Source organism: Geotrypetes seraphini, chromosome 7 (assembly GCF_902459505.1).
Source record: "Geotrypetes seraphini chromosome 7, aGeoSer1.1, whole genome shotgun sequence".
Taxonomy (NCBI): domain Eukaryota; kingdom Metazoa; phylum Chordata; class Amphibia; order Gymnophiona; family Dermophiidae; genus Geotrypetes; species Geotrypetes seraphini.
Window position 1 is genome coordinate 1,374,889 of NC_047090.1, and position 24,253 is coordinate 1,399,141.

Genomic DNA, 24,253 nt, shown 5'->3' on the forward strand with positions numbered 1-24,253 from the left:
GGAGGAAGTGAAGCTTGCAACACCTCACCACACAGTCAGGGGCCCCCCTGCCCTGTTTGCTGCCCCCTAACACTGGCCCTGGAAGGGGAAGGGAGAAGAGATGCCCGGACAGCCTGTTTGCCGTCCCCTAAAGCCGGTGGGCCCCTCTGATGTTTTCTGGCAGACTGTCGGGGGCCCAGGAAGAAAAGACCTTGTGCACTGCCGACAGGTATGTGAGACAGAGAGAAAGAGAGGGAGAGGAGAGGGGAGGGGGAGAGAAATGCTGCTGCACCCAATTGTGGAGAGAGAAGGAAGGAGGGAGAAGGAAGATCAGGAAATGGAGATGAGGGGAAGAGAGATGCCAAGACCATGGGAGGGAGGGAAAGGAAGGAGATGAAAAGCCAGATAATGGAGAGAAAGATGGAAGAGAAGGAGAGCAGAGAGATGCCAGGGCATGGGGGAGAGAAGGGAAACTAAGGAGAGGAGATGCCAGAACATGGAGGGGGAGGGAGAGATAGAAGAGAAGGAGAGAGATGCTAGGGCATGGGGGGAGGGAAGGAAAGGAGATAGAGATGCCAGGCCAGAAAAATGGAGAGGGAGGTGAAGCTGAGATGAATCATGTACAAAGGAGAGAAAGGGCACAGTATAGACAGTTTATTGAAGGGAAATAGAAAGAGGGAAGATGCTATATGGAAGACAGAGGGCGGACACTGGATGGAGAGGGCAGACAGTGGATGGAAGTAAGAGAATAATGAGACTATGAGGAAAGCAGAAACCAAACAACAAAGGTAGAAAAAAAAATTATATTTGTTTTATTTATTTTTGCTTTAGGATAAAGTATTATTGTAGCTCTGTTGATAATCATTTATTAATAGAAAATGGAAATATGATACTGTTTATTAGACTAATTTTAATACATTTTTTACTAATTCAGAGACCATAACTCCTTTCCTCAGGTCAGGACAGGGATACTGTAACACTGGGGTGCCCACACTTTTTGGGCTTGTGAGCTACTTTTAAAATGACCAAGTCAAAGTGATCTACCAACAATAAAATTTAAAAAAACACAAAGCACATTGTACGCAGAGAAAATGTTAATTATCATTTATATTCTGGGTTTTTTTTCAAAGAGGTCAAGGCAGATGATTTTATGCAATGTCACCTCAGTAATAACTATACAAAAATAGACAAATATACCCCCTTCCTTTTTACTATACCTCGATAGCAGTTTTTAGCATAGGGAGCTGCACTGAATGCCCCGCGCTGCTCTCGACCCTCATAGGCTCCCTGCACTAAAAACCACTATTGAGGTTTAGTAAAAGGGGCCATAGTGCAAAATATAGACAGCAGATATAAATTCTCAAAACAGACATTTTGATCACTACATTGAAAATAAAATCATTTTTCCTATCTTTGTTTTCTGGTGATTTCATGAGTCTCTGGTTGCATTTTCTTCTTCTGACTGGTGCATCCAATATTTCTTCCCTTCTTTCAGCCTCCTGTATGCTTCCTCTCCTCTCCTCCAGACCTCATTCCCTCTCCCAACTTTTTTCTTCCTCTCTCCCTGCCCTTTCTTTCTTTCTCCCTGCTCCCCTTTCTTTCTGTCTTTTTCTCTCCATGCCCCCTTTCTTTTATTATGCTTCCCTTCTTTCTTTCTGTCTCCCTGACCCCCCTTTCTTTCTGTCTCCCTGTCTGCCCCCTTTTTTTCCCCTGCCCTCCCCCAAGCCACCGCCGCCACAATCGGGGAACAGGCCCCCAAACCACCACCACCGAGATCTGAGCTCTCCCTGCTTCCGGACACGGTACATAGGATGCAGAAGCGCTGGGCCGACCAGCCAAATCTCCCCCCCCTCCCCCCCGACATCAATTCTGATGTCAGAGAGGAAGATCCGGGTCAGCTAGGCAGCCAAGCTGGCCCGGAACTTCCTGGGGTAAGGCTGTCCGGCCCGGCGCTTCTACATCCTGTTTACCGCATCAGGAAGCAGGTAGAACGTGAAGGCAATATGAGTCTATCACGGAGCCCGGGATGGGCTCTACTATTGACTCGTATTGCCTTCGCAATATACTAGTCGATCGCGATTGACTTTTTGGGCACCCCTGCTTTAACAGCAGTATAGTTTACTGACCTGAAGAAAGAGGTTTTAACCTCTGAAAGCTAATTGAGAAATGTATTAAGTCCAATAAAATGGCAGGCACTAAATGTTCTTCCTGCCATGCCCCATGCCTCCTACCCAAATGCAAAATATAAATTGGTGGGCTCCCCAAAGCCCTGCCCAGCTGAAGATATCTTCCTCTAGGAAGAAGTGGGGATTTGGTCAGAGATGTTTGGAGGTTGCATAGAAGAAAAACTACACTGGCACTGGTATGGTAATCTTTGTTGTTTGTTTTGAATTTTTGAATTTAATTTTATTTATTAAAAGATTTATATACCGCATACAGCTATGCGGTTTATATATCACACTAGTGTTAAAGTCCGTTACATTAACGGGTGCTAGAAAGCAGCCCCCTTTCCCTCTCCCCCTCCAGTTCCTCCCTGACTGTCTCTCCGCGGTCCCCCTTCTGTCTTCCCCCCACCCAAGCAAAGCTGTCTGCCTCCCAGCATACACCCCTCCCCCAAAGCAGCCCCCTTTCCTTCTCCCCCTCCAGTTCCTCCCTGACTGTCTCTCCGTGGCCCCCTTCTGTCTTCCTCCCAGCACACCCCTCCCCCAAAGCAGCCTCCTTTCCCTCTCCCCCTCCTTTGAGAATTTTTACCTGCATGGGACACCGGCACCATATCCTCCAGCCGTTCCTCTGAGTGAAACTGCCACCACCGCTGAAACTCCAGCGAAACTGCCACCACCTGTTCAAACTCCTTCATGCACCACCCGTCTACACGCTGTTGAGGCTGCCACACACCGTCCCCGCGGTCTGGCCGTCTCCCTTAATCCCTTGCCGCCCCCTTCCCTTCCCGCAGTCCCGACAAATGTCCTGACTCCAGCAGCGGCCGCAGAGCCGTGTTGGGCAGAGCAAATCAGGGCAGTAGAAGGCCGCGAAGCAGCGTGCTTAGAGTGCTGCGGCTGCTACTAGAATCAGGACGTTTGTCAGGACCACGGGAAGGGAAGAGGGGCGGCGGCAAGGGACTAAGGGAGACAGCCAGACCGCGGGAAGGGAGGGTTAGATGGGAGGCTGAATGGGGGTTCGGGTGTGCCGGTGAGGGGGGGGGCGAAGATGCCGCCGCCGAAGACAAACTGTCTTACAGGGGGGGGGGAACCCTAAGCGCGCATGCGCACTCCTGCAGCCACAGACATACGGATCATGGAAGCATGCAGATAAGAGTGCGCATGCGCGGCTAGGGTTTTATTATATAGGATACATAAGATCTTATTTCCCTGCGATTTCCACATATAACATAGATATCATTAATATCCCCCCAATATAAAATGTCAAAATACCAAATCAAATCAGATTTCAACAATTAAGGAAGCAAAAAGGCGTTATTAGATCCAACGATCCATTTCAAGGGAGGTGACAAAACTGATCCACATATACAGGCAAAACAAGCCAAATTCCAACAATTCAGGAATGCAAAGAAGCTTTAAATCATACATTACTGAGGAAGATATTTACAGATGGAATAAGCATTAGCATAGGAAGGCATTAGCAAATACTTGTGTTTTTAGCATTTTCTTAAGATTTATCCTCCCAATACAGAATCGTAGGATACCAGCCAGAGACATCATTGATGCTCCCGTCCTACCCTCCAAACTTAGGGCTCCTTTTACCAAGGCGCGCTAGCAGAGTTAACACGCAACTTTTCATCACGCGCTGGCCAAAAACTACCGCCTGCTCATGAGGAGGCGGTAGCGGCTAGCACCTCCGGCGGTTTAGCGCGCGCTATTATGCGCTAGCACGCCTTTGTAAAAGAAGTCCTTAATTTCATCCCTTTTATAGATTTAAGCTCTCTTCTCGGTTAATAAATTTCAAAGAATTCTTGTAAAATCTTTGGAGAAGCATGATACAATTTCTGATGAAATAAAAGAAATAAATAAGAAAATGAGTAAATAAAACAAACCGGAGAAAATATTTCTTCACACAACATGGAATTAAAGTCTGGAGTTTGTTGCCGGAGAATGTGATGAAATCAGTTAGCTTAGCGGGATTTAAAAAAGGTTTCCTTGGATAAGCTGCATAGAATCTGTTTTATTACTTGGGATTTAGCTAGGTGCTTGGGACTTGGGTTGGCCACTGTTGGAAACAGAATACTGGGCTTGATGGACCTTCAGTCTGTCCCAGGAGGGTAATTCTTATGTTCTTAAGTTTTTAATCCTTCTCCTAATCAACAGATTATTTTTACCCTAGTCAAATCTCTAAGAGAAACCCTATGTTTACATAATTCCCATTCAGCCACTGATAGTCTACCTCTAGATCTTGGTAATCCACCTCAGTTTTTTTGATATACTGTACATTAAAATATAGCTTAATACTAGTGCTATATTTTTTCCATGAATCAAATAAAATTTTCAATTTGATTTGATTCAGTTTACTGAATCAATTTTTCAATTTGATTCGATTTGATTCACTTTTCCTGCCCAATCAGGTGTTTTTTCCCAAATGTCTTGGCAGGTTTATTTTGTAGCTTCTTTACCCCCCCCCCCACCCCCCCTTTGCCTTCTCTAACCCCACACCTCTGCTGTGATGTAAACAAAATAAACAAAAGAGACTTTTCCTCTCTCTGTTAGGTTGTAGCTCACACTTGCTAACACCAGCTCTGGCAGGATACACTTTTCAAATCTGACATATTGTAATCACAAAATAGAAAATATAATTATTTTTTCAATTTATTATTCAAATCATGTTGGTCCCAGGCTCCGGTTTCTGTTTGTCTTCTATTAACTAACTCATCAAGGTCTCCTGCCCATTTGATGTTTTCTTCTTTCTTTGTGTTCACTATCCATCTTCCATTTCTGTACCTTCCCTTCCTCTGCCGTATCCAACATTTCTTTTACACTGTCCACCATCTCTCTCTCCCTGCCAATTGTGCCCTGTGTCAAACCTCTCTATTCCCCTCCATGTAGCATCTCACCCTTCCTCCCCTCCATTATCTCTCTATGCACCATCTCTCCTTACCCTCCACCTTATGCCAAATATTTCTCCCTTTCTCTTCTCCATGCATGTCTCCCTCCCCTCCACCATATGCAAGATTTCTCCCTTTTAGCCCTTTTTACCTCTTTTTTGCATCTCTCCCTTATTCTCCTCCACCCCATGCCCAACAATTCTTCTTTCCCCCATGTGCAGTAACTTTCCATCCCTCCCTCCCAGCCCCCTGTGCAGCAGCTTTCCATGCCTCCCATCCCCCTATGCGGCAACTCCCAACTGACTTCCCCACTGTGAGGTCTGACAACCCATTGGGCCTCCTAAAGCAGCAGCAGCGACGACTGACGGGCACAGGCAGTGCTCTCAACAGGCTATTTGTGGCCTGCCCATCAGGGCTTCCCTTTGCCGCATTATCAATGATGTCATCAGTGGCACAGCAGAGGGAAGGCCCCAGCGGGGCAGGCCATGAGTAGCCTGCTCAGAGGTCTGCAACTGCCCTCCAGTCATCGTCACTGCAACTGCTTTAGGAGGCCTTGGAGGTATATCAGCCCTTACCGGGGGGAGGGTTGGTCACTGAATTGGTGAGTCCAATTCGTGGGGAAAACAAATTGATTCACTAAAGTGATTCGGTGAATCGATTGAAATCAGCGAATCGGCAGCACTAGTGAATACCTTCAGTTTATGAACTTTTATCCTCTTATACTCTCGCTTTTCATGAACCTTTCTCTGCTTTATAATTATAATCTGATTATAATCTGAAAGACTTACTGGTGAATTCGTTGTTGGCTGAAGGGGGCAGTGTAGCAGTCATTCTCCTCCAGGTCTGGCAATGTTTCTTTGTCCAATTTCATGGGCTTTCTAGGTAGCCATCCCCGAAACCTGCTTATCTGTTTCTCCATCCTATTATACATGAAAGGAAAATTAAATAATCTATCAGTCAAACTCATGTGTACCTCTGATTGGTCTTCACAATACATTGATAGTTGAAAGAAAAGCCATACCAATGATACTTCCCAAATGTATGCCAGGGCTTTCTATGCCTAAAGGTAGGCACCAATATCAGGGCCTAAATGCATCTGATTCACAAAGAGGTTCATAACTCAAAAATATGTCCATGACCAACCCCCTAACCACATCCACTTTTTGAGTAGGCTCTTTAGGCTAGGTACCTACTTTTTAAAGAATCGAGATTTTCAAGTTAGACGCCTAACTTTCAATTACATCCAATTAAGGCTGATTATCCAGTGTTGAGTGCCAATATCAACACTGATTAAGCCTATTGCACAATTAAGGTAGGCATCAATATTGTCACATAACTTTAGGCGGACTTTATAGAACCAGGGCCTAAGGGCTTAATACCCATTAGTTAAAGGGTCCCTAAAAATTTCTGGGTGTCAAATGAACCAAATACAACCAGAAAACAAACATTCCAGGGCACTGAATCTGGATATTCAATGCCAGGCCATTTCCATCGACCAGCATCGAATATTTGGTTTTATTTTTAGCCGCGATAACTTAACCAATTATGCTAATACTAGTCTTTAAGCCCGTTACATTAACGGGTGCTAGAACATATGTGTGTGTGTCTGTCTTTATTTCTTTCCCTCTCTCTCTCCTTAGCCGCTTTCTTTCTTTCTGCCTTTCTTTTTCCTTGGCTGTCCTCTGTTCCTTTTTCTTCACCCCCCCCTGTCCATCAGCATCTCTTTCCTTCTCCCCCTGTCCAGCAGTAGGCATCCCTTCCTTTTTTATCACCCCTCCTCCTTCTTATCCCTATGATACTCTTACCTTGCTCTGTCCCTGATCGGAGGTTCCCGACAGCCGCCCAGTTGCACCCATTGGAAAAGTTCCCACTGCCGCATCCCGCACCCCTCCTGACGCGGCTCCCGCTGTCCTTTCTGTCTGTCTCTGTCCCTGGCCCCCTTTGCTTGTCTGTATTTCTGTGTATCTCCCTGCCCCTGTGTCTTTCTTCTTTCTCCCTCTGTCTGTCTGTCCAAACCAGCATTCCATCCCCCTCCATTTCCCTCCCCCCACACCAGTTCCCTGTGCACCTGCCCCTGTGTCTTTCTTATTTTCTTTGTGTTTCCCTTCCTCTCTCTGTCTGTCTGTCCAAAGCAGCATTCCCTCCCCCTCCATTTCCCTCCCCCCCACCCGTTCCCTGTGCAGCAGCATTAGCGTTTCCTCTACCCCCCCTTTCCCTTCCCGCGGTCTGGACTACAAACGTGATGATTCCAGCAACGCTTGCATCAGTCTTCCCATGCTGCTTCGGGTCCTTCTACTGCCCTGATTTACTCTGGCACGTCCCTGATGACATCATCAGAGACGCGGCAGAGCAAATCAGGGCAGTAGAAGGGCCCGAAACAGCGTGTGAAGACTGATGCACACGCTGCTGGAATCGCCATTCGGGCCCGCGGGAAGAGAAGGGGGTGGGTGGCAAAGGAGGAATGGAGATCGGCGGCGGCAGGGGGAACGGAGATCGTCGTCTGGCTGCGGTTGGGCTTGTGTAGAGCAGGGAGGCTGTGACGTACAAAGCGAGTAGGTGGTGACGTAAAACCCGCGCATGCGCACTCGTATTTTCGCGACGGATCAGGGAACACGTTTTTTTTAGTGCGCATGCGCGGCCTATCATTTTATTATATTAGATTCAGCACTAACATAGGTGCCAGAATGGGGTAGGCCACAGGGCCATGGTCTCCTCAAAACTTGACAATTGCTGGTTTGTGCCCACTCTCCAACCAGTTTCCCAGCGTTGTATTTTAAATCTTTGGGGCAGCCTCCGGGCAGAATCAATGAGCAAGTCTGCCCTGGAACCATTCATTCTACTTCCGGGTGCAAGCCTGCTTGTTGATGATGCATGGCAGCTGCCCTGAAGATTTAAAGTGCAACACCAGGAGGAGATAGGGGGTGGAGTTAGGAGCTGGTGACAGGCCTTGCGCCACAGGATTCCGCTGGGGCTAGAGTGGAGCTCCAGGCCCCCCCCCCCAAACAAACAGCTTATTGGATATAGTCCTGCTATTTATGTTATTTATGTGGTCTATTTTAGCCATTAATCAAAACAAAAATCATAAAACTGAAAACATGAGACTGGAAAGATGTATCAATTATCTCATACGTCTGGAAAAAAAATCAGAGAATCTGTGGAAAGGGGGAAAGGCCTCAGATCATATGTTCAATTTCACATACTAGCCTACTGGCCATTCGGCTGGTATGGACAACCGTATCAATCACTGGCCTTCCTCCACCACCATCAATCAATATGCAACAATTATAAATATACATACATAATGTCAGCATTGTAAAAACCACTTATCTTGGTAATATCGGACAACTTGTTCTCTGACTTTTTTCTAGACGTATGAGATAATTGATACATCTTTCCAGCCTCATGTTTTCAGTTTTATGATTTTTGTAGCCATTGGTTGTAGATTTTTGAATTTTGTTTTTGGTCTATTTTAGCCACTACACATAGCCATTTAGGCATTGAATATCCGCTTCTAGCCTATGTCATGAGATATATCCAGTTAGCTGGCTATCTTCCATTGAATATACACAGTTAGGTGCCAATAAGTTATTTAACTGACAAGTTAAATAGTGTTGAAATCAGAGTGACTTTGTCTGCCTTTAGAATAAAACAGGCAGCTTGACACATTTTGGATTTTTAAGTACCTTGACTTCTAATAGAATTATTATCTGCTATATTCCAAACCTAACCATGTCTACAGTTTTGTTATTCTGCCCTGCACCATCATTTTTTCTGCCCTGCTCTTTTTTTTTTTTGTCCAAATCAGTTTTGTTTCTAAACTAAACTAAACTTATCTTTATATACCGGGTCATCAACCAGAGGAAGCTCGACACAGTTAACAATAATTAATAAAAATATGCTAAAATTGCAAGGAGATTAATTTTCAAAATATTTAGCAAATAGAAAAGTTTTTAAAGATTTGCGAAAGAATTGGAAAGGACTAGGACATCTCAGAGTTAAAGGAAGTTCATTCCATAATTGAGAAAATTTAAAAGCCAAAGAAAGGCTAAAGTTCTTGACTCCTTTAGTTCCTTTCCTAGAAGGAAGTGAAAGTTTAAATTGTTCAGTGCCTCTTGCATAGGAAAATCTATAAATGTTCCATAGCAAGGCAACAAGAGGAATGAAAATACCATATAAAATTTTGAAAATAATGCATCCACATTTAAATTGAATTCTGAGATGAAGGCTCAAAAGCAAAGGAGTCACGTGATCGAATTTGCTTTTTCCATAAGTCAACTTCGCAGCGGTATTCTGAATCAGTTGTAACCTTTGGAGACAGATCTTTGTGATGCCAAAATAAAGAGCATTACAGTAATCTAGCTGAGATAATACAGTGCTCCCCCGTGAATTTGCGGTCCGCGATTCGCAGTCCCGGTCATTCGTGGTATTTTCCGACCGCAAATGATCGGGCAGGAGAGGGCAGCAGGAGACGGCAGCCGTAAAGGCAGGAGAGGGCTGCCGGAGCGCCGGCAAGTGAAGGAAATCACTCGCGGTATGCTCCGACCGCCTCTTCCTGTACTAAAGTCGGGCCTCACCAATCAGAAGCTGCGTGAGGGTGAAAGATTGGAAGCAGCGATTTTCTGAATGAATGCTGGTAAGTGCCAAACTTTTTTTTATCAGTACGGTACAGGTACTTTACTCATGATGTAATTTTGGGGAGAGGAGTCAGCATGCAAAAAAATCGCGAATAAGTGAAACTGCGAGTGCTGAAACCGCAAATACGGAGGGAGAAATGTATAGGCATATATTGCATAACAGTGTAATTTTTTTCATGAGACTTTGCTGTTCTAGCACGTTGGAAGTAGGGAGACGATACGGTATCTTTTGGACCCATGCCTCCTGCTTTCACATTTTCACAAGCAACGTGTTTCACTGTTGCAATTCGGCCTAAAACCACCACAGAAAGAGTGAGATGGAAGAACGCGTTACCCACCTGCTCATGAACTTATACCGCCGGTGCAGGTAATAGATTTTTCTCCTGGAAGAACAGCAAAAATGAAGCCAGTCGAGAAGAAAACCCATCGTCAGTTACAGAATGAACTAGCAAGGAAGGAAAGGAAATTGAAGATAGAATCCTGTAAGAGATGGAGGAAGAGACTAAAAAAAGAGAGATTAACGTAGAAAATAGCCACGCGGAGCTTTATTTACAATTTCATATAAGCACTGCTCCCTTTTTGCTTTGGCTGAGGTCAACAAGATGGGGTTTGTTTTTTGAATACAGACCCAGGATAGGTTCTGGAAGACATGGGGGACAAGGGAAGGGAACAGTCCAATAAAAGGAGGGGAGAATAGCAGGTCCACGGGACTCAGAATTCCCTAATCACCTCCTGGATTGGTTAGTAGCATGGAGGTAGGGTTACTAGCCGTCCAGATTTCCCCTTTTAGAGGACAAGTCCAGGCGTCCGGGCAGCTTTTCAAAACCCGGCACTTTGTCCGGGTTTTGAAAAGCTGCCAGCTAGGAACAACGTCGGGACGGCATCTGTGCGTGTGCGCATGCATGGGTTGTCATCACATCACACCAGTGCAAGCGTAGATGCCCTCTCGATAAGTGAACAGGTTGAGGGGGCGGGGCTGGGGGGCAGAATGGAGCGTGACTTAGACGGAACTGGGCAGGGACAGGCAGAACTGGGTGGGCATAGGGGCGTGGCTATGGGGCTGGATTTTAGTTCTCGGAGGCCTAATCTGCTCTGGGATGGGAGAGGGGGCAGCGAGCCAATGATCTCTGCATTATCATGGCTGCATAGTCTTCACTACAACCAAAGTAACACTTCATGCTAATATTAAAACCAGAAAGTGACTTTCAATTCAATACCAATTTTAACAGTACTTAGAGGGCAATTCTATATGTGGCCCAATGACTAGGGTTACCATATTTCGGGCCACAAAACCCCGGACACGTGGTCCCACCCTGTTCCGCCTCCGGCTCTGTCCAATTTTGCCCAGGCCCTGTTCCAGTTCCACCTTTGGCTCTGCCCCATTCAACCCCAGCCCCTCCCAGTTCAACCTCCGGCCTCGCCCCATTCTGACCCTAGCCCTACCCCCCCCCCTCCCCCTCAAACCTCCTCTCTTCTTTCTCTGACAAGCTACGGCCATGTCTGGAGGGCCTGGAGCATGTGCGGATGGTGTGCGATGCCATCCGTGCATGCTCAGAGGTCCTCCAGATGCAGCCGGAGCTCGGCGGGGCTTTCCAATCCCAGACAAACTGCCAGGTATCGGAAAGTCCACCCGGGCAACTGGACAGTCCTCTAAAAAGATGACATGTCTGGGTTTTCCGGACATCAACCCTATCAATGATATGCAGTGAAATTCTATTTTGTAATGCCATCTGGATGCAGATTCCATTATAGAATACTGTGTAAACAGGAATCGGTCCATTTTTCATTTATTTACCCACAGTTATGACTAAGAATTTTCACACAAACACATTTTTGAAGTAATACTAGATAACTCCCAATCTAATTATAACAGCAGTTTCTAATTTTCTTATAAAACAGTACCAGGATGGGGAGGGGGGGGGGAAGATACCCCTTCCATTCCAGCTACAAAGTGGAAAAGGAAGCAAGTTCAAAAATGTTCCAAGTCACTGATAAAATCTTCCAGGCTGGCGACCTGATATAACTGGGCAGAAAATCTCCACTCTATACCATGATTACAATGGATTTCAGAGTTCAATTTATAGGTATTCATCTAAGGAATCTCTACATGCTCCTTCACTGAATTTTGACATTTAGGGGGAAATTCTGTCTAAAGAAGCACACCAACATCCTATATGGAATTGCAACTGCTTTAAGGGACAGACACCTAACTGCCCCGATTCTCTAACCAGCGCCCATGACACAGGTGCTGGTTAGAGAATCACTGAGGGATCCCTTGATCACAGCTAGGGAATGTCCCTGCCACAATAAGCTGAATGGCAGTGGCTGAAGCAAGGACCCCCCCCCCACCCCCCACAATACACCAGATAGGAGGGATACCCTCTTCCTCCTGCCCCAAAATCCCTACAGTACGCTGGTCAGGAGTGTTACCCGCTCCCTCCATACTCCCGCCCCCCCCAATTGAAGACCAGTAGGAGGGATGCCCACCTCTCCAAACCCCTGATACCACACGAAGCCAAACCTCCTGACACCCACCCTATAGCAGTTGCCTTAGGCATCTGAGCCAATCAGAGCCTTAGGCCCCTCCCTGGTGCATCCCATTTTGGAGGGGTGGGTGTGAGCATCCCTCTGGCCGGACTTTCAACTAAAAGGTATGGGGGGCAATTGGGAGAGTAGAGTTAGTGCTTAGAAAACCAATCATATCAACACTATCCCCTTGATTCTATAAAGTTGCATGCCCAACCCTTATGCTTTGTTTGCAAAGTTGCACATGCAAATTATAGTACAGTGATAGTAACACATGTAGCTTAATTTAATAATGGGCTGCTAATTGATGTCAACAAGCAATATTTGGCTATAATTGCTATTAATTGGTGTTAGTTAGCACTAATTGGCAATTATGCGAGTAATTGCTCCTAGTCGAATTCTAAAACATGTGCACCCAAAATCCATAGAATGGAACAGCAATGGGGAGGGGCTGGAACTGGGAGGGGCATAGACAGATCAGGGTATGGCAAACACTTATACCTGCAGGTTCTAGAATACTATCAATTATGCACCTTTCTGCGGTTACAATCCACGAGAAAAAGAAGAATGACCCCACGTCAAACAGACCAGAACAAGAAAGCAAGCAGGGAAGGAACTGTACACATCAGCCTTAGAAACAATGAGGTTTATTAGATATAATTATACACTAAAACACATCACAAGTATAAATACAAAGTCTGCTTCCTTTGCTGCTGGACCCAACATGGGCCATGTTTCAGCTTCTAATGAAGTTTTCTTCAGGGGTGAATGTGTCAATCCAGTAGATGGCGCTAAGATACTGAAACATCTAAAATAAATGCACATGCCCTTGGAACAGCACTTAAAAACATAAAATTCTCATTTCAAAAGCTCCGTGGCTGTGCGGGTGCAGGCAGCATGACATATTCACCCCTGAGGAAACGGACTTTGAATTTATCAGATCCCATCTTAGAATAACTATAATCATATTAAGGGAAGCAAAGACAAAAAAATACCAGGACTTAAAATTGCATATATACTAATGCGAGAAGCCTAAGGAACAAAATGGGGGAATTAGAAGTCATGGCCAAAACTGAGAACTTGGACATCATTGGGGGTCTCCGAAACATGGTGGAATGAAGAAAACAAATGGGACATAGCACTTCTGGGGTACAAACTCTATCACGAGGATAGGTCAGGTCAGAAAGGAGGAAGAATAGCCCTATACATAAAAGAAAGCATACACTCGACCAGAGTTGACACAGCAGCGACGACCAACAAATTGGAATCGCTATGGGTTAAAATACCGGGAAGGAAAGGGTCCGAGATAAAGATGGGCCTGTACTATCGTCCACCTGGGCAAACCGAAGATACCGATGAAGAAATGGAAGCCGAGATGAAACAAGAATGCAAAAATGGTAACACGATTATTATGGGAGACTTCATCTATCCCGGGATAGACTGGAGTCTTGGAAACTCAAAATGCGCTAGGGAGACCGGATTCCTGGAGGCTATACAGGACTACTTCATGGAGCAGCTTGTCAGAAAACCGACGAGAGGGAATGCTACTCTGAATCTAATCCTTAATGGGCTAACAGGACCTGCAAAGGAAGTAGAAGTAGTGGGACCATTGGGAAACAGCGATCACAATATGATCAAGTTCAAAGTTGAAGTAGGAATACCGAAGGGAAAGAGGACCACAGCGACAACTTTTAACTTCAAGAAAGGAAACTACGAAACTATGAGGGTAATGGTAAGGAAGAAACTTAGGAACAGCTCAAAGAAATGGCAGACTGTAGAGCAAGCCTGGTCTTTATTCAAGGACACGGTGAGCGAGGCGCAAAATCTATATAACTCCTGATTCAGAAAAAGGTGCAAAAAGAGTCGAAAAAAAGACCCGGCATGGATAACTAAAGAAGTAAAGAAAGCAATAGGTGTTAAGAAGAATTCATTCAAGAAATGGAAAAAGGGCAAAACCGAGGAGAACTGGAAAGAACACAGGAAGTATCAAAAAGAATGCACCTCATGGTTAGAAAAGCAAAGAGAGAATATGAAGAGAGGCTAGCCAGGGAAGCATGAAATTTCAAACCGTTCTTCAGATATGTTAAAGGGAAGCAGCTGGCTAGGGAGGAGGTGGGACTGCTGAATGATGGAGACAGGAAGGGAGTGGTGAAGGGGGAGACAGAAGTGGCGGAAAGACTAAACATGTTCTTTTCGTCTGTATTTACAAAAAAGAGGACACATCCAACATACCGGAACCTGAGCAAATCTTCAAAGGAGACCAAACAAATAAATTAACATCCATGGAAGTAACATCTACTCTGGCTTTACTGAAGGGTAAGGCAATATCTCTTTTTTATGGTATACTAAGAGATCACTTCTTCACTTTTTCATCTCAATCTATGAGCCATTGGGACTCTATTTTGAAAACCACGCTTTCTGAAATAGATTGGGAACTCTTCTGGTCTTCCACAAATCGTCCTCTTTTATCATCCAGAGTTTCGCAATCAATGTACTTTGTTATGTGGAATGCAGTATGGACTCCATATCGTATGTGGAAAGCGAATCTACAACAAGACTCTACCTGTTGGAACTGTCTGAAAGCACCCGGAACTCTCGATCACATGCTTTTCCATTGCAATATGGTTCATTCCTTTTGGCTCCGTATTTGGGATACCATAAAATCTATTACTAAATGTTCAGAAGTGATCTCCATGGACATTATAATTCTTCGTTCTCAACACCCATGTTTTGCACAATCAAACTGCCCGCCTAAACTCATTGACACCATGTTTGTGACAGCTCTAATGCATATTCTGAAAAACTGGAAATCATCCTCTTTACTAGATTACACCTTCTGGTGGAACTCTTTAAGTATGCACCACAAATTTGAATCTTATGCATATGAAAAGAAATTGTTTTCTCGATCCTCTACAAACTTGACACGAAACAAATCACCTTGGTCATTCTTAGATTTATATGTTCGTTCTGCTCTATAGACACTTCTGCCTCTCTCTCTCTCTCTATCTCTCTCTATTTCTCTTTCTCTCTCTCTTCCTTTATCTTTCTCTCTCTTTCTCTTATCCCTCCTGTTTCTCTGTCTTTTTCTGTTCCTTTTCTAAGCAGTTCCAGATACTCTGGATCCTTTTCATTAATCTAGTTTTATTCAAACGATTGTAGATACGAATATTTGATACATGATTTTTATTATGATTCTATGTGTTTGAGCTGCTTTCTGTTTATAATTCTTATAATATTCAATAAAATTATTGAACTAGGAATCACCCCCACCTTCCTCCCGCCTCCCCCCCAGACCTTACCTGGAGGTCTAGCGGTCTTTCGGGGAAGGAGCGATCTTTCGCTCCTGCCCTGTGCAGATCACTCATCCAAAATAGCTGCCATGAGTTCCCATCATAGTCTCGAGAGATTACGGAAACTCACGGCAGCCATTTTGGATGAGTGATTTGCACGGGGCAGAAGCATAGGAAGATCATTCCTGCTCCAAAAGACCGCTAGACTACCAGGTAAGGTCCAGGATGCTGGGGGGAAGGCAGGAGGGAGGCAGGGTGGGTCAGAGTGGACCCAAAAGTTATTTCAAAATTTTCAATATTCGTGGGCCGGCTCTGCCCCTAACCCCCGCGAATATTGAGGGAGGAGTGTAATTGATTCTTTTATACTTGGATTGAAAAATTCCCCTTCGGGGAGATAAAACCTGTTGCTGCCTCCGCTTCCCCTTCCTCCTCTACTCACACTCTTCGGCAGGTGGAACCAGCGTCTTGTCATGATCCTTCATGGACAGTGCGACAACACGTGCAGAGGTAAACAGATGCTGTATGCTGACGGTAGCCATATGATAAAACTGGATTCAAACCTTTGGCCAATTCAGTGGGAAAAGCACTGCATCTAGCATCTTCTAGAACGCGCAGGCTATTTAGATATCAGGAGAGTAAGTTTGTACCTGAGGCAATGGAGGGTTATGTGACTTACCCACAGTGGAGTAGTAAAGGGGGGGCAGTTCCCCCTGGGCCCCAGCATTCATCCTCCTCTCAGCCCCCCCCCCCCACGTCACTCATTCCCCACCCACACTATTGCGCGTGCGCCCTTCCACCTCTTTAACATTCGTGGCGTGAGCAGCAACCCCAACCTTCTCGCACCAGCTCTTCCTCTGACATCACTTCCTGGACCAGCAACTAGGAAGTGACATCAGAGGAAGAGCCAACTCTGGTGCAAACAGCAGGTGAGGGTTGCTGCTCACGCCGCGAACGTTAATGTGGTACAAGGGAAGGGGAGGAGCACACGCGCAGCAGGAAGGAGCGGGTGGGGGGGCAGAGAAGAGGGTGGGGGAGAGGCGTTGCCACCCTGGGCGCCTCTCACCCTGGCTACACCGCTGCTTGCCCGGAGATCACAAGGCGCGGCAGCGTCATTTGACCCCTGTCTTTCTAATTTCTCATTTGTCAGAAACAATGGGAGAAATGATGCATTTTGTACTAGGAAAAGATCAAAGCAAATGGCAATTATGCCTACCTGAAAGGCATTCTCACGTTCATCAGTTCTGCATATCTGCCCAGTACCTCCCAGGGTGCATGCAGCTTCACAAATATGATGTCACTGTTTGAAACGGAAGACTGTACGGGGAAAGAAAAAGGTTCACCGAGAGCTGGTAAAACAGGCCTGTTTTGGGTTCATTTTCAGTTTGTTTGGGCTTTATCCCAATTTTTGCACTTTTGTCCTATTAGTTCTTAACTTTCTTATAATAAATTTTTTTTTATACGCGTTAGAACTTTCTAAATACATGTTAGTTGACTTAAATGAATTAATCTGTAGGTTGACATGGGTTAAATTGATTTAACTTGCTCTCAATTTTTTAAGGCAAGGGAATGAACTGGAAGTATGCTAAGAAATGTACATTTATTATACAACCTTAAAGCAGACTATTAAATGAACCGTTTAATTAGCAAATAAGTAATGGGATTCTAGTTATTCTAAGATGGGATCTGATGCCACCCTCCCTTTCCGTCCCATGTGCCTTTATTGCTATTGTCAATCGCCCTTTCTGGTCTTGACTATTGTAATTTGGTGCTCCTGGGTGTGCAGCGTCTGCTTTAGGTGCTCTCTCCAGGACTACTATTTTTTTCGGTCATAGCTCCTCAGCTTTGGAATACTTTACCAAGCTATTTGTGTGGAGAAACATCATTAGAAAAATTCAAAGGCTCCTTAAAAAGCTTTCTGTATAGGGATGCCTTTGAGATTTAGGGCCTTAACGCGCGCTAAACTGCCGCGCGTGCTGGACCTTAACGCTAGCATTGAGCTGGCGGTATTCTAGAAGCGTACCGTGTGGTGTAGCATGTGGTAATTGCGTGCGTGCGCTAAAAACGCTAGCGCACCTTAGTAAAAGGAGCCCATAGATAAGACGATCAGTCCATGTTTAAAAGAATTAAAAAAAAAAAAAAATCTTATATTTTAACATACAACATGAAATCAGGCCTCATTTGCAGGCCTTAATTTTTAATTTTTCTCCCTTTTTCATTACTCTTCATTTTTTTGCTCCCCCCCTCCCCCGATGTGTTACCCATATATGTTCTCTTTTTTCTTAGTTCATCACCCCTTCCTTTTCTACTTGTATTGAATTTTTCTATGTATATATTATTTTGTACTAATCTGCTACAATGTTTTTCCCCCATTTTTAAATTTGTAATACGCTTTTGAAATACCGTATTTTCTCGCATATAACGCGCGCGTTATACATGGTTTTTACAAACCGCGCATACCCTTGCGCGTTATATGCGTGAGCGCGTTGTACAAAATTTTTTTTACATAGTTTCCCCCCCGACGCCCGATTCATCACCTGGAAGGAGCACTCGCACTCCCACCCCGAAGGACCGCTCGCACCCCCACCCAAAGAACCGCTCGCACCCCCACAGCCTCCCCCCCTCCCCCATGGAGAAGCTGTCTACCTTGTTTCCGGATGCCAGCCCAGCTGCTTCCTCTTCAGGCGGTCCCACCCTTTCTCTGATGTCAGAGAAAGGGCGGGACCGCTGGAAGAAAAAGCAGCACAGCAGGGCTCAGAGAAGGGGCGGGACCGCCGGCAGAGGAAACAGCTGGGCTCGCTGGCATCCGGAAACAAGGTAGACAGCTTCTCCATGGGGGAGGGGGGTGAGGCTGTGGGGGTGCGAGCGGTTCTTCGGGTGGGGGTGCGAGCGGTCCTTCAGGGTGGGGGTGCGGGTGCGTGCGAGCGGTCCTTCGGGGTGGGGGTGCGAGCGGTCCTGCGGGGGGGTGAATCGGATGTCGGGGGGGGGCATCAAGCTTTCAGGGTAGGGACAGGACTTCAAGGAGGAAAGGAGAGTCGGAGTGGGCGAAAACAGAGTCAGGGTCTCCAGAGGAGAGTCGGGGCGGGCGAAAGGAGAGTCGGGCAGCATGCGCGGTATACGGGTGTGCGCGGTATATAAAAATTTATGTACATAAATATGTGTTTTTTGTGCGCTATACCCGTGTGCGCGTTTTACACGGGTGCGCGTTATCTATGTGAAAATACGGTAGTTGACAGTGCGTGCACATCAAATTTTAATAAAAACTTGATAATCAGATTGGGGAGAAGGGAACATGTGTCCAAACACTATGTTACTTTGTATTCGTTATAAATTGTGCATTAACAGTCAAAATTAAGGTGCACCTTAGTAAAAACATTTGATTCTATATTTTTTTAAATGGCTACTTTAATCTTATTTGTGAGCTGCTGAATCTCGCTCAACTTTTCAAAGTTAATACAATATTGTACAGTGCAGTGTAATATAACAAGCCTTACCTCCTTTTCCATGTGCAGACCCTCAGCTCTGATATTTCTTTCAAACACTTCTCTCTTCTCTGTCTGTGGACTGGATTTCCTATAGACCAAAATGTAGTCAACACTACATTTTCCATCACTAAAATACAGTCCCTTAGTTCTGTTCTTTTCTGCTCTGTCATGCCTCTGGACAAAAAAAAAGGTTCAAATTGATATAAATCCATAGTGGGCTAGAAGTCCGGTGTAATTATTTAATTTAAAAATTTATATACCATTTAAACCTACACGGTTTACATATCGTTACATACATAATTCAATAAAACAAATAAAATCAATCAAACATTAACATATAATCATCAGAAAATCACGTGAAGAACAACTGCAAAAATCAGTCTCTAGAAAAATGCATTAACCAATAACTGCGTTTTTAATAGTTTTCTGAAATTACCCTTGTCATAATATTTTCGTAATTGACCGACAAGTGAATTCCACAGTTTGACCCCCGCACAGCTAAAGACCATTTTACTGGCCTCAACATATTTTGGATTCGCCTTTGTTTTTAATAATGCTGCGTTCTCAGAAAGCAGAGACCTAGATGGTAAATAATTTGGCGTCTTACTTTTAAACAATTCAGGTATGGTTTCATGCAAGAATTGATGGCCAATCATTATTGCTTTATATTGAAATCTAAAACCAACTGGCAGCCAGTGCGATTGTTGGAGATAGGGCGAGATGTGATCGTATTTAGATACGCCCGTTACCAATCTTGCTGCTGCGTTCTGCACAACTTGCAATGCCATGCATCTTGTCTTAATTATTCCAAGATACAGGACGTTGCAGTAATCAAGTCTAGATAATACCATTGCCTGAACTACTGTGCGGAAATCGTAAGGAGACAACATAGGCTGATTCTGTAATCTGATCGACAGTTGCAAATCAGTAGGTTATACCCACTAATTAAACTCACCAGCACGAGCAGCAATTGGAAGATGTATGGGGGGAGGGGCTAACAACTCCATTCCAGAAGTATACAGTTAATATCATAGGGGTTGTTGACAGTGGCGTAGTGAGGGTGAGAGGCGCCTGGGGGGGGGGGTGGCGCCCTCCCCATCCTCTTAAGTTAAGTTTAAGTTTATTATTAAGTTTAAGTTTATTAATTTTTAATATACCGACCATCAACTGGCATCTAGCCGGTTTACAATAAAATGTTATATTTATAAAAGAGGAGTTAATAAATGTGTATATTAAAGACATGAACAGAACAAACTTGAGAGTGAGGATAAGGGGGAAAGGGAGGGTAAAGTTACATAATTAAAAGAGGAAGAAAAAGGAAAGAAAAAAAAAAGGAGTTTGAAAGGAAATGGAGGGAGAGGATAAAACATTTGGGATGAGATCGCTTCATAGAAGTGGTTGGTTGTGTGGAAAAGAAATGATTCAAGAGCAGTTGAAAGCATCTTGAAATAAGAAAGTCTTTAAGCTTATCTTAAATCGATCAAGTTGCTTTTCATGACGGAGTTGATTTGGTAAAGCGTTCCATAATGTTGGGGCAACTACTGAAAAATTAGATTTCCTAGTGTAGAAAAAATCCTTTATTGAGGGAATAGAAAGGAAGTTCTGGTCTGCTGATCTGAGCGTCCGTGTGGGGTGTTGAGGAATGAGAAGCCTGTCAAGGTAGGAAGGCTGATGTGAGTTTAATTTTAAAGGTCTTCTCTGCCTCCCCCCTCCTGCCGTGTGCGCTCCGCTTCCCTTCCCCCCCCCCCCCCCATAGCTCTGTAACATTCCCGGCATGAGCAGCAACCCCCAAACTGCTGTTGCGCCAGCGTCGGCTCTTCCTCTGATGTCACTTCCTAGGGCATGGCTCCAGAAAGTGGCATCAGAGGAAGAGCCGACACTTGGTGTGACAGCAGGTCGGGTGTCACTGCTCGCGCCAGGAACGTTACAGAGGGCAAGGGATGCGGTGTGCACACATAGCAACAGGAGGACAGGTGCCTGTACCCTCACCAAGACGGTGCCTGGGGCAGACCACCCCTCCGCCCCCTCCCCCTTTAGTTCACCACTGGTTGTTGGCAGCCTCAGCCTCAGTCTGCCCCTGGTGGTCATCTAGTGTGAGAAATGCTTGCACTGCCACCGATTGTGCTGTAACCTAATCTGTGGATGAATGTATCATTCATAAGCAGTAAATCTGGTGGCAAAAAAAAAAAAAGATTCCAAAACATTGCAGGGTTAAAACATGAAATACTTAAGAGGACACACTTTGAACTTTTTCATGCAGCTGCTACGGCCTCCCAAATGTGCTGTAAATCAGCACACTAGCTACACAAGCTACTAGTAAAACGTCTGGATCTGGTCTATACTTCATTTGCTCAGCAGAGACTCACCCGCCCATCTACTTCCAACCTGCTGGTTTCATCAGATGTGCTGGTCAAATTGCCAGGGTGAAGCAGAGAGTCATCATCCTTGGAAGGGCTGTTTATAGCCACCAGATGATCAAAGAAAATATTTACATCTTCAGCCACTGCAGAATAAAGCAAAGGATTCACTGTATGTTCGTTAGCTAGATTTATCTTGTGAACCTGTAAGGGTCAAGAGTTGTGGATTTGATACACTGCCTTTCAGTAGGTTCACAATCTCAGCTTTTGTACCTGGGATAATTGAGGGTTAGTTGACCTGCTCAGGGTCACAAGAAGCTACAGTGGGATTTGGAACCATTAGGCCGGCCCTGCACAACTCAAGTTTCAAGTTTAATGAGATTTTTGATTAATCGCTTAATCTTGTTTCTAAGCGATGAACATAATAAAATTACAATATTTAGGGAACAATACAATACTTAACAATGAAATAAGTCCGAGAGGACTTGTGACAAACTTAACATACCCATAAACACAAGGAAAGAAAGGAAAGTGAAATTCAAAATCATTAAAGAAAGCAAAACAATCAGGGAAAAAACATAAGGCAGGGAAAACAGAAAGTAGCCATAATATTAAACAATAAAAATAAAATTGACCAGAGAACAGGTTAATTAATTATCAAAGGCATCTTTAAAAAGAAAGGTTTTTAAATTTCTCCAGATTACGCTCTTCTCTTAAATAAATAGGGAGAGAATTCCAAATTTGAGGTGCTGTAACAGAATAAATAAATTGCCATCTAGTGTTAATAAGAGAAGGGATCGTCAGTAAATTCTGTTCATTAGATCTCAACGTTTTATTGGGAGTATAAGGGATTAATAGTTTATAAATAAATGCTGGGGATTTAAAAGTAAGTAGGCATAATTTATATGTTATCCGGTGAGATACAGGAAGCCAATGTGCTTTCCTAAGAAGGGGAGTTACATGGTCAAATTTCCTAGTTTTTGTTATAAGTTTAATAGATGCATTTTGAATCATTTGTAAAATGATTCAAGGGCCACAATTAAAGTCGGAAAATGCAACGCGGGCCACAGGTCGCATCAAATTTGCAACAACAGAAAATGAAGGTGGCAAACCTCAATATTTACAAGACAGTGCCAATTAAAAACATGTTAGGAAAGTATTAGATAACTAAATTTAATCATGTTAACATACCAAAAGCATGACAAACTGCCACATTTGTACTTGTTTAATGGACCCTTAATGTGAGACATTGGAACGCTGCATGGTTTGGGTGGGGGGGGGACAGGAGCTGTGCCTCCAGCCCCAGTGGAACCCTACAGCACAACTGCAGCCTCTCCCCAGCTCCCAGCTCCTCACCCACCTATTCTCGGCAATGTAAATCTTCAGGCAGCCACTGTGCAGCCTTAGTGAGCAGGCCTACCCTGGTAGTACAATGCTCCGGGGCAGGCTTGCTCATTGACGCAGCAGCTGGCCGAAGATTTAAAATTAGAACACCAGGAAATGGGTGGGTGGGTGGCCGGCCAGTACGAGTTCACAATTCGTAGAAACCCTGGCGCGGGCTGCATTAGGCTATTCCTCCACTGCATAGACTTTCACTTAGCATACTATAGGTAAGCCTCTTGCTGCTTGGTGACATGTTACCAATGGCGTTAAGGATTGAATGCAAAGTTTTGACAATGGTGCATCAAATTTATGGCAAAGCACCTTGGTATTTAACACACACACTGAGGAAGTGCCTGCCAACACGTTCTTTAAAATCCAAAACAGCGTTGCGATTGACGACTGAGTCAGTTGGGGAGACTCATTATAAAAGGACACTTGAAATTATGTAAGGAGTTAACATCTTTTAAAAAAGAAATTGAAAAATAACTTATTTGTACAAGCTTTTTTCTAAAGCGAAATGTGAAATATTCCTTTTTTGATTAAAAAGCCTTTATGAGATTTTATATTTGAAATTTTAGAAGAGGGAATGATGTAGTAGGGTTATTTAGAAACAGAGAAACATGATGGCAGATAAAGACCAAATTGCCCATCTAGTCTGTCCATCCGCAGTAACCATTATCTCTTTCTCTCTCTGAGAGATCCCACCTGCCTATCCCGGGCTCTTTTGAATTCCAACACAGTCTCTGTCTCCACCACCTCATCTGTGAGACTGTTCCACTTGTTGCAGTTTGTTTTGTTGTGAAGATTATGTAAGAACATAAGAATTGCCGCTGCTGGGTCAGACCCGGGGTCCATTGTGCCCAGCAGTCCGCTCAAACGGCGGCCTTTAGGTCAAAGACCAGTGCCCTAACTGAGACTAGCTTTATCTGTGTACGTTCTGGCTCAGCAGGAGCTTGTCTAACTTTGGCTTGAATCCCTGGAGGGTGTTTTCCCCTATAACAGCCTCCGGAAGAGCATTGGATTTCTACTACTCTCTGGGTGAAGAGGAACTTCCTTACGTTTGTACGGAATCTATCCTCTTTCAACTTTAGAGAGTGCCCTCTCGTTCTCTCTACCTTGGAGAGGGTGAACAACCTGTCCTTATCTACTGAGTCTATTCCTTTCAGTATCTTGAATGTTTCGATCATGTCCCCTCTCAGTCTCCTCTTTTCAAGGGAGAAGAGGCCCGGTTTCTCTAATCTCTCACTGTACAGCAACTCCTCCAGCCCCTTAACCATCTTAGTCGCTCTTCTCTGGATCCTTTCGAGTAGTACCGTGTCCTTCTTCATTTAGGGCGACCAGTGCTGAACAGAGAATTCCAGGTGAGGGCATGCCATGGCCCGGTACAGCGGCATGATAACCTTCTCCGATCTGTTCGCGATCCCCTTCTTTATCATTCCTAGCATTCTGTTCACCCTTTTTGCCTCTGCTGCACATTGCACGGACGGCTGCATCGACTTGTCGACTAGTACTCCCAAGTCTCTTTCCTGGGGGGGCTTCTCCAAGTACT

The 24,253-nt window shown here is 44.7% G+C and overlaps 1 protein-coding gene across 10 annotated transcripts in view; it reads right to left on the reverse strand.

The window, feature by feature from the left end:
* Positions 1-24,253, reverse strand: part of ANO4 (anoctamin 4) — a 207,152-nt gene that overhangs the window by 96,266 nt on the left and 86,633 nt on the right. For 9 of the 10 annotated variants that reach the window (XM_033953171.1, XM_033953170.1, XM_033953169.1 and 6 more), the window contains 5 exons: positions 21,331-21,467; positions 18,974-19,138; positions 16,696-16,796; positions 10,005-10,049; positions 5,821-5,952 (listed from right to left, as the gene is read on the reverse strand). In XM_033953171.1, coding sequence (XP_033809062.1) covers positions 5,821-5,952; positions 10,005-10,049; positions 16,696-16,796; positions 18,974-19,138; positions 21,331-21,467 — 580 coding nt within the window. The remainder of the gene's footprint in view (positions 1-5,820; positions 5,953-10,004; positions 10,050-16,695; positions 16,797-18,973; positions 19,139-21,330; positions 21,468-24,253) is intronic. The other variant, XM_033953167.1, reaches the window with a different exon arrangement.